The 18693-nt window shown below is 39.6% G+C and overlaps 2 protein-coding genes across 13 annotated transcripts in view; one reads left to right on the top strand and one right to left on the bottom strand.

Moving 5' to 3' along the window:
* Positions 1-5486, bottom strand: part of LOC107733007 (mRNA-decapping enzyme 1B-like) — a 9320-nt gene extending 3834 nt beyond the window's left edge. Inside the window, exons 1-4 of one of the 2 annotated variants that reach the window (XM_016544512.1) lie at positions 5255-5486; positions 4109-4267; positions 2871-2911; positions 2476-2603 (exon numbers count right to left, since the gene is read on the bottom strand). In XM_016544512.1, the coding sequence (XP_016399998.1) occupies positions 2476-2603; positions 2871-2911; positions 4109-4252 (313 nt within the window). In that variant the 5' untranslated portion in view covers positions 4253-4267; positions 5255-5486. Of the gene's footprint in view, positions 1-2475; positions 2604-2870; positions 2912-4108; positions 4268-4934; positions 4956-5254 lie in introns of those variants that run through there. The other variant, XM_016544513.1, reaches the window with a different exon arrangement.
* Positions 5487-8226: 2740 nt separating this feature from the next.
* The window catches only part of cacna1c (calcium channel, voltage-dependent, L type, alpha 1C subunit), a 129350-nt gene continuing 118883 nt past the window's right edge, over positions 8227-18693 (top strand). For all 11 annotated transcript variants that reach the window (XM_016544453.1, XM_016544450.1, XM_016544456.1 and 8 more), the window contains exon 1: positions 8227-8959. In XM_016544453.1, coding sequence (XP_016399939.1) covers positions 8902-8959 — 58 coding nt within the window. In that variant the 5' untranslated portion in view covers positions 8227-8901. The remainder of the gene's footprint in view (positions 8960-18693) is intronic.

The following is an 18693-nucleotide window of genomic DNA, read 5'->3' as shown; positions in this document are numbered from 1 at the left end:
AAAAAAAGAGAGAGAGAGAGAGAGAGAGAGAGAGAGAGAGAGAGAGAGAGAAAGGGCTGGTGCTGTATCCACAACCATTCATTCTCAGAGCAGAGAGCACCACGCGGGTCAGCGCCTGGGGAAAAAACCCAAACAAAATACTGCCTGGGAACTGAGCAACACAACTCTGAGAGAGTGAGAAAGAACGAGCAGGGGGAGGAGAACAAGGAGAAGGACAGAGAGGGATGAGAGGACATTGTGAGCGCTTTTGAAGTTGAACTTAGCAAAACACAACAAAGAGAAGAGAAAACCAGAGCCCCGAACCGCACACCCTCACTCGTGTCTGAGTGCTGGAGCATTTGCTGCATGTTTTACTGAATGGAGCGGAATCCACACGAGCAGTGAAGAGACGGTGAACTTCTGACCGACTTCAAATAGACCAAAGCTTCAATCTGCCGAGGATTCAAATCTCAGAAAGAGGAAAAAAAGATGCTGCGGGGGCTGTTCAGTCGGCACAGGCTGAAGCACAAGCGACTGGAGGAGGAAGTGGAGGTGCGGTTCAAAGGGAAGCTGGTGTCAGAGAGAGAGCTGGGCTACACGTTCGTGCGGCCAGGAGGTAAGAGCTTTGTATACGCAACAGTCCTGCTGAAAGTCTCCAGCTACACAGTCACAAATCACAACCACGACACTGCATTTGTTTAAGAGACGAGCTGACAGAATCCAGCACCCTCTGCACATGAGGAAGAGTGATGTCTTTAAGATGGACAGTGTAGGTCTTACTTCCTGTTGTCTGAAACCTTATTAATAGTGTTTGTAACGGCATTATTATTGCCCATACTAAGAATTCAACTATTAAGAAAATACTGCCAAGTAACTCTTGCGCTGTTTGTGCTATGGAGATGAACAATACCTCAAATCGTGTGGTTTGTTGAGGAGAGGTGTACTGTAAGTCACCAGACTTAGTTTTCATCTGGTGGATGACATAACAGGAAAATTACATTGAACAAGGGACAGGAGCCATATCTAGAAACCAGAATAGAGTATCGATATCACAAACAGTAAGACTTATCTGCTTACTAGTCCACTTGCACTTACTATAGTCTTACAGCTTCACTGTGATTATACTTGCCATCTTGCAAACTATTCTACCTCAAACTTTCCAACTTGCAGATTTTAAATAAAGATTGAAAGAGTTGTCGGAAGCTTAATGGCGGTGACTTTGAAGTCATGCCACCATGGTGTAATTAGTTCATAGCATAACTTTAGTTTTTTACTTCTGGCCAATGTATTAGAATTTGAAAATTCATGAATGTTGTGTTAATTTGTGAAGATTATCTTGATAAACAAAATGTGTAAGCATTTATTGCTCAATGAGTTTATTTTTATCTGCAGTAATCTGAAAGTCAATGGAAAAATCCTATTGGTTTTTTGATGAGGGAACCAGGGTGATGCTAACTTCTGGGTTGGCCTACAAAATGATATCATCCCTGCAGAATCCTACATCATTGAGACTTAATGGTGGGCTCTTTTGACTGTAAACAAATACCCAGAACACCCTAGAATGAGCCAGAACACCCTAGCAGTCACATTACAACACACTAACAACCACTTAGAACATCTTTACAACCACAGAGCAGTGCTATGGCTACCACTCAAAACATTCTACAATCGAGGCGGCGAGTTCGATCGGAAAGAAAAACCCACTCCGTGGCAAATAGTTCAGTGAAATTGTTGGCCAGTAAAGTCTCAGCTACATCTGGAAGCAGCCAGGATAAATTTCCCATCAGTCAGTTAGCAGAAGCACAGATTTTCACTGTCACTGCAATACTCAAACATCCGTTTTGGACTGGCTGAAACATCAAGATCTACAATGATTCATTCAATCAGCCTGAACTGAAGTACTTAAGGCTTTTCCGCATGCACTCTATTTGCTGGTCTCTTTATCATGAATTTCCTTGGAAGCCTGTGCATGTGTGCGTGTGAGAGAGGCTTGTTATCTAATCAGGATTGGCTGCTTGGGTCTGTGATGCTGGCAGAAAACTGGAAGAGAAACACACACACACACTTCTCTGAACCATATAAGGCACTGTGGCTCTGGGACCTCTCATGCAGGCACGCCTGCCAGGGATCTCTGATCTCACACACACAGACGCCAGTCTGACAGCTCTCTCGATTCAGACACACTTTTACGGCTGTTAAGTTGTGAGTGCAGCCGTGTGAGTGATTTGAGCCCTTCGAAAGAAAGATCCATTTGCATCTATCTGCACTCATGGTCAGTGAAGTTTACTTGCTTGCTTGCTCAACTAAGCATGAGACGGAGGTAAACTCAGAAAGTGAAGTACACCTGTGCCTTAAACGCAATGAAGGACCACTTTTTTTCATTTATGAAAAATCAACCAAATCTGCATACTTTTGGCTATGTGCAATATTATACGATTTTACTCTTTTAGCTTTACTGGGATGCATTTGAGCTCTTTCACAAATAGAGAGACTTACAGCGAGCGTTCCTGTACAGGAGAAATGGATGCTGCAGCTGGAAATCTAAGTCTTTAGTGATGGGTTCGGTCAGGTTGTCCATGCTCAACCGATTCAGGATGGTGAAGCCGTGCCTGGGGGAGGCAAGTCTGATGCACAGAAAAATGACATTAAAATTCACAACATAAGTGGGAAACTAAAGCTTATGAATCTGAAGGACCTAAACAAATGTGAGTGGGTGTTTTGCAGTGTTAATGCAATCAAGTGTACATTGTTAGGCTATATCAGAAGGCTGAGGAATATCATGCAGGTTATTTCTGTGACCCTTAAAACCGCTTCAGATCTCTAGGGCTCTGATTCAGGACTACACGTGTGTGTGCTGCTTCACTGCTGAAAACACCAGAAAACATACAAACCTGTTATAGACAAACAGAGCTCCCTCCACATCTGTCTTTTCCTGCAGGGAAAATAAATTACGAACCCTCCCACAGATGACCATAAGGAGCCCCATCTACAATATAAAAATTGCTGTCAAATCAGAATCATATTTTTAATTCTCACAATTAGTTACCATCAATCATACTTACCATTAACATCAGGACTTTTATTAAAATCCTGGTAAACACCAAGATCCTGTGAGTTGCTCTGTGAGTTGCTTTCAGGTCGCTTGGTGGATTTCTGTGACAACAAAAACATACACAACTTCAAAACATAATGTGTTGAAATAGAGTACATTAAGTGTCTCATAACTTTGTGCAACCTTGTGCAAACATTAATATTTACACTTGAGACTTGGGTAAGAGCCTCTGCCAGTAGTTTCTGGTTGATGCCACACAGGTTGGCCACTTTAGTCTGGCACTTATGATGGACATTCATGGAGCAGTCTGAAAGAGAAGAGACGATTGCAAACAGATAATCAGGGTCCAACATTAGGACTAGCACCAAATAACAAAAAGTGCCTTTTTTTCCAAGTAATTATAACTAGCCAATTTATAAAGTTACTGACTAGTGGGCTGGTAATTTTAAGTATTTCTAAATATTAAAATGTTTGAAACCACAATGTAAACAAATAATGGCTAGCAGTTAATTTGGGGCCTTTTCAATACATACACATCCTCATCCACACACAGTATACACACCCTCACATTTGAGGCCCTGTTTGACAAGGCCCCACAGCAGACTACCGCAATGGTCACAAAAGGTGGGGCTCATGTAGTTGTAGGTCTTAAAGCGATGTGGCATGTCAATCTTAAAACGTTCCTTCTGAAACTGTAGGCACACAAAAACTTTAAATAACCATGGCACAATAAAATAAAATACAAAATAGTTTAATACAAAACATACCATAGTGTCTCGACTATTGGCTGCAGTGCCCGTGCACCTTCCAATAATTTTATCAATACACTTCTTGTGGATGGCTGCATTGCTTTTCTACAAAGAAAAAAAAATATATATATATATATATATATATATATATATTTAACTTAAAAAAATAAAAATAAAAAAAATAATATATATATATATATATTTATATTTAACTTAAAATAAAAATAAACTAACATTTAAAAAAAATGTACAATTTTTTTTTTTTTACAGCAGTCATTAATCTATATATCCATTAACTGTCATTGATTGTGTTGATATAATCATTTACCCATTCATTAGTGGTGTTGTTGAAGGTGTAAAGTGCTACTTGACTGGCCAGGTCTGTGATGCTGCTAATGTATGGGTCGAGTCTCTTTAGGGCAGACAGACTCATGGATAAACAGCTGCCGCCGCCACCTGTGCTTGCAGTCATGGCTCCAGTCTTGTTCTGTAAATAAAGTATATGATGTTTAAATAAAACCATGCAGATGGCCGAGATTACTGTTCACTAAAACATTCAGATTGAAGTGTTTAATTCCAACAATTGTAAGGCTGCTCAGCAATCGTTTACATGCATCAGTATCATCATAGCCTATTAGGAATATTTTAACTACTCCCCATAAATCCTTTATCTGAAATATATTTCAGAGTACGAACTGAACTTTATACTGCATGTTTTAATGTTTTGTAAAATGTTGTTTCTACATCTATACACAGTCTTGTATGTCCCAATTATGATCAAAAGCTGTACCTACAACAATCTCCACTGGTCTAGTTATAAATGTAGACACAAAAGTAAAACAAAGCTTAAAAACAATTAGGCATGCAAACATTTAAATATTTTATAAATGTAAGCCTGTTTAAGTTTACTAAATAAATCAGAGCTGTGAAAGTCATTTAATTGAAATATAAATAAATCAGGAATGTATGTTGATACCGTTAAATAAAATAAATATATCAGACGTGTGTAAAATTAAAGTGAATACATTCATAAATGAATTAATACAATAAATAAGGCTATAAAATAAACTTTATATTCTAAAGCAATGATGCTGTGTGGTTGACAAAGTCTTCCTATGCAGTTGCTAAGTTTGGCCCAAGCTAAAAGAGCCCACCTTCAAGTCTGCATTATATTATGGGCCCTAGATTTGGTTCGGGTCCCTCGTTCGTTGCAAATCCGATCGCTAGTAACTTAAAGTAATAGCATCATTCATTCATGTCCGCAGCACAAACTCTGCGGGCCGTTTTACAAACAGAAGTTTGGTACTGCGGGTTAGTAGTTTGCTCAAGTCCCCAACCGTGTATGAACAATAGTAACTGATGCTTGCCACTAATAATTAAATAATCCATGCCTACATAAGTCTACAAATGAAATAATCGAGGCCTTGGTTAGATGCTGCTGCCCTGTTATAGATCGGGCTGGAGTGAAACTTACCTGCACTTAAAATACCGCACAACTCCTAAATTTCCTTTAAAACGAGATTTAACTCTGTAAAACAGGACTGAAACACTTTATTTCACGTTCCGGTCTCCTGGTGTACGTTTTCAATGTTCTGCAAATTAGTAAAACATGAATATATCGCTTTATTTCACTTCTCTAACTCCTGAAAGATCCAGCTCGCGCCATGTTTGCGTTGACAACAAGACAGAACGAGCTGATCGCTGAGCTCTCTCGCACACAGGAAAAGTAATCGAGGAGCCAGAATAAGCGATGAGCCTGAAGCCCCGCCCCCCGCAGCTGGCCTGAGCTCACCTGAGACCCGCCAGACCTTTAATTTACAACATGGTCATGGTACTAATAAAGTGAGCTGACGCTGCAGAGTTTGTGCGTCCAGGGGAGCCCTTGAGGATGTGAAATTCTCGCATTCCTGCACAATTCATCCTCTGGTAGGCATGATTTGAAGTTTTAAGTTTTTATAAATGTATGTCTGTTTGTTTGCATTTTCTTTCTAAAACATATTTCGCAGTCCAGAGGACTTACTGTCCTGCTGCAATTTTAATAGTCAAACGTCCCTATGTTACTGTAATTTAAAGGCGCACTTAGGATTTTTTCCCCTCCTGTTTTATTCCAATAGAAATTAATGGTAAAAATCGCATGATCAAATAGTTATTTTATCTCAATATATCCCCCAATATTATCTAACGCTTTTGACTTATTAAAATGATCATATCTCACTGAAAATAATGTACTTTAAAATTGTACTAGTAGCCGAGTACATGCTTTTGCATCATCCATGACAACTGTCATGCCAGCCAATACAACATAAACATATGTTATGTTTATGTTGTATTGGCTGGCATTTTCACCATGTTTAGTGAAAATGCCAGCCACCAATTAACAATGTTTAGTTAACTGGTGTGCACCCTTAAAAGAAGTTTCAACTAGGGAGTCTACATGAAGGTTGCAACAGGAAAAACCTAGAAACTGAATGCTATTGTGCCCCTTGAGCAAGACACAAGGGTTGCTTCAGGGTGACAGTCGTATTATAACTAGTCTTTTCCAAGTGCACCTTGTAAAGAACAATTTACTCAACGACACTTCACTCATTTGCCACTAGAGGGCATCGCTGTACAACTACTCGTGATTTATCCTCGTTCTCGGCAGGATTTCAGACCTGTTCCAGAGAGCACAGCAGCCCAAGCAGTTTTTTTAATGATATCTCAGCTGGGCTGACAAAACTTGCCAAAAAAGTACACTTAATCAACTAACATATATTTTAGAAATTAAACCTGTATGTTCGGTATATTTAATTCTCATTACGTGGTGGGGTAAGAGTCAGTACAAAAGGGATATATGTCGCCTCAGTTATGTTTAGGTAATTGGTTAATTATAGTGCTATTTAAAAAAAATGGTGTAGCCTTTGGCTGTAGAGCACAGCCACTGCTGTATCACATTAAGTGTGCAGACAGAGACATGATTCATCTTGACATTTGAAATGTGGGTCTGGAAGCTGGGAGGAATTTTGTAATCTTTGAAGCGACACATTAACCGGTTTTCCTTCTGTACCGATGCCCCTGATTTTTTTTTTCCGATCCCTGGATTCCCAGATGCTCATGATTACAGGGTGGCACTGAAAACCACTTTGTGAACATTTCGTCTGTGCTTTGAATAAACATACCAAAGTTAATCAATTATTTGAGGATGCTGAAGGGAAATCGCTGACCTCTGTCATGAACTTTTGTTCAAAGCCAAATTCAATCAAAGAACTTGGCCGTAGATTGAATGTCCATGAACTGGGAGAGCTTGTTTTTCATTCATCCAGAGGGACATCTGAAAACCTGCAGTTTTGAGTGCCTCTCTTTCCCGCTACATGCTTCATGGTTCTTCTGACTGATTGAAAATTCAAAATCTGCACTTCTGATGCGCAGAGAGCAAGAGCGCGAGCAAGAAATGATAATCTGGGGGCAGGGGATGTCTCTTGGGACATGTGAAGTTTTCTCATGGCTGGAGGGAGGGACCAGTGAAGTCCGATCCCTGGATTCCCAGATGCTCATGATTACAGGGTGGCACTGAAAACCACTTTGTGAACATTTCGTCTGTGCTTTGAATAAACATACCAAAGTTAATCAATTATTTGAGGATGCTGAAGGGAAATCGCTGACCTCTGTCATGAACTTTTGTTCAAAGCCAAATTCAATCAAAGAACTTGGCCGTAGATTGAATGTCCATGAACTGGGAGAGCTTGTTTTTCATTCATCCAGAGGGACATCTGAAAACCTGCAGTTTTGAGTGCCTCTCTTTCCCGCTGCATGCTTCATGGTTCTTCTGACTGATTGAAAATTCAAAATCTGCACTTCTGATGCGCAGAGAGCAAGAGCACGAGCAAGAAATGATAATCTGGGGGCAGGGGATGTCTCTTGGGACATGTGAAGTTTTCTCATGGCTGGAGGGAGGGACCAGTGAAGGGCCTGCTAAATTCGTACTAGGCCATTTGCTGATGAAAGATTCTCAGTCATCTTACAGAAATTCCCAGGCCCCATCGTCCCCTTTATCAGAGCCCACCAGTCCTCAGGAAACGGCCTGTCCTGCCATGGGAAGATCAGGCCAGTTAAACCTCAGCTGCAGGGAAAAATCAGGCCCGACACCTGCTGCTGGGGAACCCAACATTCTCCCCAAAAGTAGCATCCCGGCAGGCAGCAGGAAGTGGATAATGTCTAAACATGGTGCATGGAGCCGTGACTGTGAGGGTATTCACGCAAGATTCGTTATGGTACAAATCATCTTCTGACATGATTCCGGACTGTAAAAGAACTCGAATCGGTTCATAGTCTGGCTACGCTTATTGGAGCTGATTCGACTCGGTCTTCCCAAGTTTGCTCTCTCCCTCAAGAGATCCAGCCCGTGTGGAAAAGCGTGGAGGATTTATTCTCCTTTCTAGCGCAGTCACATCTGGAAGCAGTCAGGGAGTCTACAGGGGAGGGGGATTGGTCGTCAGATCATTGCAGAGAGGCTGGTGGTGTGCGCTCTCTCTCCGCAGGGCCACAGACTGACTACTCCCCTTTCTCTCCAATATGGACTGGACGCGGCCGATTATGCACTCTGTTTCCTAACGAGGCGCGACGCAAACTACGCCTGTTGTGGAACATCTCAGATGGAATCGATCATATGTGAAGATTGAAGCCCGTGAGATCTGGAATATACACACCTTTTTTACCTTTTGCTGCGCTTTCTGAAACGGTCTCCGAAACCTACGCCCGCTTCTCATGCGCTTCTACTGGCTGCTGCAGCATCCTTTTCGAACCGTTTCCGAGCGAATCGCGCCGATTTGATTATCGATTATCAGCAAGCGGCGCTGGTATCATGTTTCTTAGGTAGGGCCCGGATGTTCCAAAGATGCACTGGTTCGTTTTCTTAGGTGGTTCTTGCGATTATCCTTTCCTGATCTTTAGCTCCATAATGGGGATCAGGTAATATTAACTAAGCCGCAAGAGAAGGAATATCTTACGCTTTGCGTTTTTCATTTTTTCTTCCCCCTTTTTTCTTTCATTTCTTTCCCTTGGGTTGTTTTTTCCTACCCCCTCCTTTTTTTTTTTTTTACAACATTTTCTTCATTCACCTTCGGATAAAGCTGGACCACATATATGGTAAATGAAAGCAAAAACATGTACATACCGGAGGACACCCTTGAAAACCATCAAGGTAATTTCTCTATTTGTCTTCCCTCTGTTTGGAAACTGTGTGTGTGTGCCATATGGATGTGTTGGGGGGTGTATGATGAGTGTGTTGCCATTATCATGGGCATGACGCGGGGGTGTAGGCTACCCGAACCCTTCCATTTTCAAACACACTATATGCGCACTCATATCGCCTTTGAGAGGATGATCAACAAATGTCATGAAATATAACCACTTATGCCCAATAGCTATTTTATTATTATTTTGGAAGGAAATGCGTTTATGTAGTTGATGAACTTGTTGGATGGCTCGCCACGGCTTGATCATGTATATAGATCATGTGGTCAGAGACGCGCACACAGATGTCAATCGATTATCCTGTCAGCTGCTTCAGACTTAAAATGGGCTTTTAACCTTTTTGTGCGGCCAGAGTGCATTGATCACAGTCCAGCGGCTAAAATGAACTCGGGGTGGTGTCATCGGCGCATCAGTTCACAGTGATTACTCTGTTCAGAGCATCTCAAATGGTGAAATGAAGCACCGTCAGTCATGCCCCCCTCATTCGAGCGTGCATCTGTTGAATTTCCCTTCTTATCAGACAGCTGGTGTTGCGCAGCAGTCTCCACAGGTTGCGCAGTTTTAACGCTTGCGAAAAGCGCGGAGCCGCACTCTCTTCCCTTCACAAGATCCCTCTCCATCCAGGGCCTCCAGCCGTCGCCTGTTGGCGCCGTGGCAACGGAGCTGCCGACCCATAGCAACAGCGCGGCTCGCGATAAGCCCGCTCCCCGCGCGCGCACCTGCCGCACCTGAGTGAACAAACGCATCCGAGCAAAGCCTGTAAATTACTGTCAATAATGTAGCCCCACCCTCTCAGGCCTACTGCACATCTGTCATGCGAAAAAAGCTAGTTGATTATGACAACTGGAATAATGATGTTTCTTTAGCGCTGTCTGTGAGGGACAGTGCGCGTTTCCATAACCCGTTTGATTGAGTGAATAAACTGAGATAAACTCTTTGTTTGGTATTAAAATAGAAGCAGGACGACAGTGATGGGAAATGGATCCCAAATCTACTTTTAGATGCTTTGTTTTGGCAGCTTTGATCAGCCTGCCTTTTTGTTATATTCAGATTTACATCTTACAACTTTCCTCTTGATGCTGAAACATCACAACAGTTTCTTATAATAACTTACCTGTTTCTTAAATGTGCACTTAGTAATCGTTTGCTAATTGGAGAAAAGTTTTGCTTCTAATGACATAAACAGTACCTTTAAGAAATTTTTTAAATCATGTATATGATACCTACATGAGATGAATACTCCAGTCATATTAGTTATGTAGACTAAACTGTTTTATTCAGCATGTAGCCGGTCAAGGCACAACTATGTTGCGATCATATGACCACCTGTGCCATACAATTGGCTGTGTTACTACTAATATTTAGTGCAATAATATGTTATGTAGCTTTCAGATGCTATACAAAGCATAAAGTGTGCAACACACAGCCACTGTAGAGAAAAAAAGTGTAACCACCAACAATGCACAAACAATTATTCAGATTGAATCGAAGAATGTTATATTTGTTTAGTGTGAGATAAAAAAAAGAAGAACAAAACTGTTGTGAAGTAAATGAACTTCATGCATCCAGGCCGACAAGTGTCAGTATAAATCCACTGGCATTATTCAGACAAATAAAAGCCAGTTAAACATGAACAAAAACTTTGAACATTACCCAACTAAATGATTTACCTAGCCAACCGTTAGTAGACTGCATATTTGTGTCATAACAGAGCAGGATCTCCGAGGTGGCCTGTAGCCCAGCAGATGTTCATGTTTGTGTTGTGTTGTCGTCTAGCACTGCTGACGAGGGCAGGCTTTCAGGTAAACACAGCCTCAGTCAATCACAGGTCCAGAGCACAGCGACGTTTCAAAGTCAAACATGAACCTCTTCTGCTGCACAAACACTCAAACAGCAAGGAGATGGAAAGCATGTTTTGTGCACTATGATCAGGGCCGCATTAAGACCGCACTGGGCCCCGGGGCTATGATTTACTGCAGGGCCCCCCATCACAATAATGATATATATATATATATATATATATATAGGGTACAACCACCTTAAGAAAAAATGTGCCAGCATGGGGTAAAAGGCACACGGTATTTATACTCGTTTTAATAAGTAAAGATTCTGAGAGTATTGAAGGAGATCCAATAATAATTGAATATATATTTACAGTAGTAACAAAAAATTCTATTTTATTATATGATATGATTAATATTATGTTTTTAAATATGATGGTTTCATTCTAAACATGGTGATTATCTCTAATATGGACACCCAACATAATATATGATATTTACCATCTGAATCTAACCATGTCATGTCAACAAATGGAAAAGTCAGCCATCTATTAATTATCATGTTAATTACTGTGCGCCTTTAACCCCAACAGCAGGGGGCTAAAATACCATACTTTTACATGTTCTTTCGTTATTTAAAAACTGTTGCTTTAATTATCTAAAACAAAACTGTTCAAACCAAATTCAAATGTGATGTTTTAATCTCTAATGGTAATGCATGGAATTTACGGAAAAGCTCAACTAAATAACAGCGCTAATAAGTGGGGGGCGTGGTGGCTTTGGCGTTCGGCGCTCCAGTCAATCTACTGCTCAGTCAATCACGGGCCCCCTCCTTGCTCGGGCCCCGGGGCTTCAGCCCCGCCTAGCCCAATGGTTAAAACGGCCCTGACTATGATACACCGTCACTTTCTGGAATGTTAAATATGACGCATGAAGTGCTTGAATGTTTGTGTCAGAACAAGCAGTTACTGCGACTTACAAATATACACGTTCTGTATGATTTTTGTTCTGCAGTAGACACCTTTTAACCAGGGCAAAAATGCTGAATTAATGCAGTCACTGTATTTATGTCATGTCCGCTGTATGCTGGGACGTAATGATGTCACTGAGTTGTCAATATGATGTCACTCCAGTCATTTATAAGGCTTTTCATAGAAAAATGTTACAGTGTAGCCAGAGGAGACATATGTCTGAAATGGCTCGAAAGGTTTTAGTTTGTGCATTCCTCTCTCCTTTTCGCTCTTTTTCTCTCTTGAAGGTTGTTGGTTCCCTTGATACTCATTGATTAAGATGCTCATTGGTAATGAGGGTGGCATTATCTGGCTTCTTTCCTTCTCCGGCTTTGTGCCAGGGTTATATGACAGGTAATTCAGATCATTAGCTAAATGAATATGTTTATGATAGATCTCAAAATGTCTGACAAGCCTCCAGGATGCCATCTCAAATGACTTTCTGTCTGACAGGCGCTATGTTTTGGACTTTTCCTTCTTCCTCGGGGCAGTGTGTTTCTTGCTTCTGTCACTGTCGAACACATGCAGGTCACCAAAATCCTACGCAAGTGTACCCAGGTTAAGTTTCCTGGAATCCATTTGCTAATGTTGTTCGTTCAAAGAGTTGTTTAATGTTTACTTAATGAATATTTAAGACTGCCAAACTTGCATCGACATAAATCCTTCACTAGCACAGTGAAGTCGGGAAAGTTGTCAGCTTGTTTATTGCCGAGGCTTTGGCTTAGAGTATCTGCCGTCACACAGAGAGAGTCTCCAGTTTCTTGCTTTCCTCATATGACTCTATGGATCCTGAAACATAAGGACATACATGTGGATCTTTACAGATCCAGTTGATTTTGGTTCCTGTTCAATAGATATAACAACTTAGCCACTTCTCATTCACTTATACTAATTCACTCATTCATTTCCGAAACTTAATTTGAGAAATATGTCTTAGGACGGCCAATTAATGCGGTCGTGTTGCCTGCGAGACTTCTCAATCTGCAGAGCAGTTGGTGCTGGTCACTGTGGGATTGTGGGACATGTTAGGTGAAAAACACGCATGTTGAGCACAAATCATCTGCTCTCGCTTCTGCTTTACATCAGCGCTTGCGTTTCTAGCCAGTGTGCTTTCATACATGTTTACTGTATTTAAATTGATTGTGGCATGTTACTTTAATATGTTGGTAATCACATGAACACTGTAAGTAGTCATTTAGCAGATGCTTTTATCCAAAGTGACTCACAGTACACTTGTTGCTCACGGCAATCCCCCTGGAGCAATGAGGTCAAGTGCATAATGGTGATACTGCACGGTTCGCTCCTACTGAGCCCAGTATCATCCTTACTGTTGTGTAAAATCAGTACAAATATAGTTGTTTGTACTCTCGCTCTATAATGTTGATATTTGTGAAAGCAGTGCCTATGAACATAATGTAAACAAATAAAAAATGAGTAGCATTTGTCTGTGAAATAGTAGATACTGTGATTTATAGATGCTGTTATTTGTTTTTATTACCACGATACTAGGGTGTTGTAGATGGTTGCTAGGGTTTACTGGGTGGTTGCTTACTGGCCCTGCAGTGATGCTTCATGATAGTCTGGTCAGATATACACTATACTGTTAAAAAGTTTGGGGTCAAAGTTTTTTTTTTTTTTTTTTTCTTCCAAAAATCCTTCTTTTTATTCAGCAAGGGCACAGGAAAATGAGGTAAAATTGATCAAAAGTGATGTTTGTACTCTCGCTCTATAATGTTGATATTTGTGAAAGCAGTGCCTATGAACATAATGTAAACAAATAAAAAATGAGTAGCATTTGTCTGTGAAATAGTAGATACTGTGATTTATAGATGCTGTTATTTGTTTTTATTACCACGATACTAGGGTGTTGTAGATGGTTGCTAGGGTTTACTGGGTGGTTGCTTACTGGCCCTGCAGTGATGCTTCATGATAGTCTGGTCAGATATACACTATACTGTTAAAAAGTTTGGGGTCAAAGTTTTTTTTTTTTTTCTTTTCTTCCAGAAATTCATACTTTTTATTCAGCAAGGGCACAGGAAAATGAGGTAAAATTGATCAAAAGTGACAGTAAAAACATTTATAATGTTAAGAAAGATGTATGTTTTCAAGTAAATGCTACTATCTTAATCTTAAATTCATCTAAGAATCCTGAAATTTTTCTTTACCACTGTTTCCATAGACGTGTTAAGCATCACAACCATTTTCAACATTGATAATATTAGGAAATCTTTTATGAGCACCAAATCAGCGTATTAGAATTATTTCTGAAGGATCACGTGACACTGAAGACTGGAGGAATGACTGCTGAAAATTTAGCTTTGCCATCACAGGAATAAATTACATTTTTAAATATTTGATAAATTATAATTATATCATGTCTTTATTATAAGTAGAAAACAGTTATTTGAAAATGTAAATATATTTTACAATATTACTGTTTTTACAGATAAATGATTAATGGTTGTATCAAATAAATGCAGCCTTGGTAAGCATAAGAAATTTCTTTTTAAAAATTCTTACTGACCCCAATGGGTGGTTTAGCTCTCTCCTTCAGTGTGAATCTATGCATTTTTTTTTGCTTGTCAAGTGAAAACCATAAATCTGAATGCTTAAAAAATAATAACAGCACTCCTCCTAAACAAGCTGCATTCTTTGCGTTATAATTATTTGAGTTACAATGTTTGTGTGCGGGAAAAGCGAAGTTCATTACTTACGATTAAGGTTTTTTTTTTTTGCATCCCTCCCTACTCCTGTATTTACATACACACATGCATGCAAACACACATTCTGCATGTTTGATGTGTGTACACTCCACCCAGCTCATAAAACTCCAATCTATGTGCGTGTCTGTTTGGTCCTCTTCTCCCAATCCCAGTGCTCAGTGTCACATCCAGAGCAAGTAGGACGCATGAATGGATAAGAAAGTAGATAAATAGAAGCATGACAGACTGCATGAATAAATGCGTATATGTTAATAAAGCAGAAAACAGCTGCTTGTGACACATTGGCACCGCAGGCACTCTCAACATTATGGGAAAGAACCAAAACCCCCCGTTAACATGTGAGTCAGCAGCGGGTCACGACACGGGAGTCTAATAACCATCTCTCACTCCTCTGAACTACCGTCCCCCTAGCAAAGGCTTCATGAGTGTGTGCGAGCTCTGGGCAATCTGTGCGTGAAAAGGTCTGGACTGTGCTAAATGAGTTGCGGCTGGTCGTACGTCAGTTCATCATCTTAATATTTCATCGGTAACAGTTTCCATATGAGAAGCAGGATTTTTTTGGGGGGGAAATACACTTGGATTTCTCAAACAGTCTTTAATCTTGAACCAAATCTGCCACGTCCTTTGAGTTTGAAATGTTTGTCCAGTTTGAGTAAAAAGCTGCACTTAGTTATTCTGTATTAACACAAACCGATCATTTCCACTTGTGTTTAATTGTTTGGTTATCCAAAATATCAGTAAGCTCGATTTTTAAATTTTGTGGAAAAAAGAGAGTTGTGATTGGCCATGCCATATTGTGTCTGGTTGCCAGTGTGTTGCTAATGTGTTCTAAACACTTTTTTTTTCTGTGTGATCTGGTGTTTTGAGTGGTTGCGAGGTGTTTTCTTACCAGCCCACCCCCAAGGGTGACCAGACATCCTGATAAAATCATGACATTTTACTTCAGGACAACATTTTTCTGGACAATTAGTCCTAGCTGTGGTTTGATTACTATAAATAAACATTTTAAACTGACATCACTATGATTCATGCTTTTTCCCCCCTCATAGGATACCAGCAGCAGTGTGATGTTTAAGTAACAAGAGTGGGTGGGTTAGGTAGTTCTTTGACCCATTAACAGCGGTACTTCATAAAGACCAATCTACATCTGTTGTTTCCTCTTCAACTGAGGAGTAAACTGACAACAGCCAATGTGCCCCTGCATAATGATGGAACTAAGTTAAGTACTGGGTCTTTTATTATTGCCCACAAAGTAATTTATATTATCTAATAGCCTTTAAATACAAGCCTACTCATTTCTGGAAATCTGACAAACCATTTTTATTGTCAGGCATCTTAAAAAAAAATTTGAAGGAGAAACTTATTCTGCCTTAAGAGCAGATAAACTTTTGCATTCTGTTGGGTTTCAGTAGAAAGTTTAGGTTTCAAGTTAAAGTTTAGGTGTGTCCCAAGATCAGATGCATCCTCAATTCCAGGCTATTTTCAATAAACACTTTAATCTCCTTTTACATGTATTGAATCACCTTACTGTTCTGTACAAACTGTTGTGAATTACGACAAAAACTTTAAAGTCAGGCATGGAATGAACGTTTAATCTGTTTTCTAAATGCATATTATTGATCTTATTGTGAACAGTCCATCCATGCATATGTTTCATTTTTTTCAACAATCATAAATAACCTTGTAGTTTTTAATTAAAATATCATCATTCAATCTTTCTTATAGTCTGCTTAAACCCACTTATTTATTACAATTTGCTGCAAGATCTGCCTCCATTTAATCATTGGACCAAGTCCCTGCCCTACATTTTTTCTTTTTTGATAATCCGTTTGACTCAGATTTACATCATAAGATACAAGATTGGTTTGTACTTCCGTTCATCACATCCGGTCAAATTTAAAGCTGCAGTCCGTAACTTTTGGCGCTCTAGCGGTTAATAAACAGAACTGTGTGCGTCTTGCGGAAGAACATTGTAGCCGGAGCTACTTCTCTCTGTTTATGTCTATGGCGAATCACGCAGGTGCTGGGCTACTCAGGACAAGCCAAAAACACAGTTTGGAAAATGAATTCATGGTGTACTTGCTTATTACATAAATTTTGTAAATTTTGAACACAAAAAAAGTTACGGACTGCAGCTTTAAACTCGAATGACCCTGTTTTATTGTCCACCAAGCAACATCAAGTTTGATCTCTTAGTGAAGTAATTTTAGAACAGTTTAATGTATCGTGTCTGTAGCATAACTGCTGAGTTTTAAACTTTAGACTAGTTTGTTTAATTCCCTTAACCTTAAATATGAGTAATACTAATAGTGGTCCTTGCCTAATAATAAGTGATAAAAGAGAAAATGAGACCGCATGTGAGAGAAGGAGTTGTGAAAGAGTTAAGAGGGCTCTTTTTTTTCTCCTCTAAAATGTGGATGGAAGTGTGAGTATGGTTGTGTATGTAGGCCAGTCCTGATTGCTCTGAGTGAATATCAGATCAGCTCCCTGCAGACCACTGTCTCTTTTAAACCCTCGGTCGTTCAGTACACTGCCTCGCTCAAGATATTAACCAGCACCATAAATGATAGAGAAAGAGAACAAAATGTTGGCCCACAGTTGATTTTCTGCTTGCGTCCTGTGTTGGTTTTGCTGCAGATACTGTGTGGGGCATTGAGTTAAATCCAAAAAGCAATAGCACAAGGATTATAGGCCTGAGGTGGAGAGAAGGTTTAGTGACAAGTCTGACCTTGGGACATAATGGTGGGGTCTTTTGCGTGGATGTTACCGTATTTCCCATCTCCTTCATACCTCATCTCTCTCTCTGCTCTGTCTGTCTTTAGCTGTTCCTCCTGCTAGCGGCCTAGTTTAGGTGGTGCTGAATTCTCAGTGTAGGTTGCATGTTTAATTCATCGATTTGAGCTTCGCTCAGCTATGAGAGCAAGGCATTATGGGTCAGCATGCACTTGGCGATAGTAGCACATTTATCACATGGCCTTGAACTGATCGAACTCACCCAGGTGTCCTCATGTGCACGAAATTACAGTTATTCCCATCACCTGGGTCTCATCACAGTTTCATAATGGCAAGTGTGAGCTGAGTTTTGCTCTGGTGTATCAAGTATGAATTCAGTTACGATAATTCCAGCGCAGTCTCATGACCATTCTATTTTACGTTTTTGGCAAATTGGTGGCTATTTTGAATTTGCATGTTCTCATTTGTACAGTTTCGTACGACCAGCTCATGCCCCAGCTCATTTAGAGGTGGAGTTAGGGATGCAGGTTCATGCCTATTTTTTATTGATTAAAAATAAAAGTTTTCATGCAAATCACATCATACAGATTTGTACTAAATCACAGTTTCTTAAATTAGGAAAGCGTATATAATATTAAGAATGTTAGAGTAACTTTAAGACTTGGTGAATTTGTTGCAAATTTGTATTTGTTGTATGTATTCATGGTTTTCTGCACTGTAAAAAAAAAAAGATAAATAAAACAAAGATTACTGGAGTACGTTTTACAAGAAAATACTAGTTTTTCTACTTTCAAATTTAATTTTCCATTGAACAAGTTACTTGCAGTTTCTTTATAGCCTAATTGTTTGTGAAATTTACTAGCAATTTTTCAGGGGAATTGTTTGTACACCAATTTTAGTTTTTTTCAATGTACCTTCATGTTCCCCTGAGAGTTAGGTTTAGCGGTGCACCTTCATGGTGACATTTACCCACAAATCATACACTTTCATTCAAGTCAGATTGTATGAATTCATATGAATTCTAATCATTTTTTAAAATGTTTTATAAAATGTCTGTCTCCTTTGACAATTCAGAAATCTCCTACTAAAATCATACTAAATCACCAACTATTACAATATTTTTGAATTCTCATGAGATCAGGTTGGAAAATGAACATTTTGGGTTCGTGTTTACTGTAGTGATAAACCTTTATGTTGGTCAGGCCGATTAATTGCTTGATATTTAGGAAACTGTATCTGCTGTAAGAATTAAGTGTTACCTTACCAATGTAAAATACACAATTTAATTGTAAATATTTTAAAGACTATATATTGACTATATTGTGTAAAGTAAGCCTTTGTTTCATTTCAGAAGTTTATGCACATCTCATTTGCTGTTATGAAGTTGTATTATTTATATATATATATATATATATATATATATATGGGCATTAT

This window comes from Sinocyclocheilus rhinocerous, unplaced genomic scaffold (genome assembly GCF_001515625.1).
Source record: "Sinocyclocheilus rhinocerous isolate Xijiao unplaced genomic scaffold, SAMN03320098_v1.1 scaffold400, whole genome shotgun sequence".
NCBI lineage: Eukaryota > Metazoa > Chordata > Actinopteri > Cypriniformes > Cyprinidae > Sinocyclocheilus > Sinocyclocheilus rhinocerous.
The sequence above is the reverse complement of the archived record's forward strand: the minus strand, read 5'-3'. Positions and strand labels throughout refer to the sequence as shown.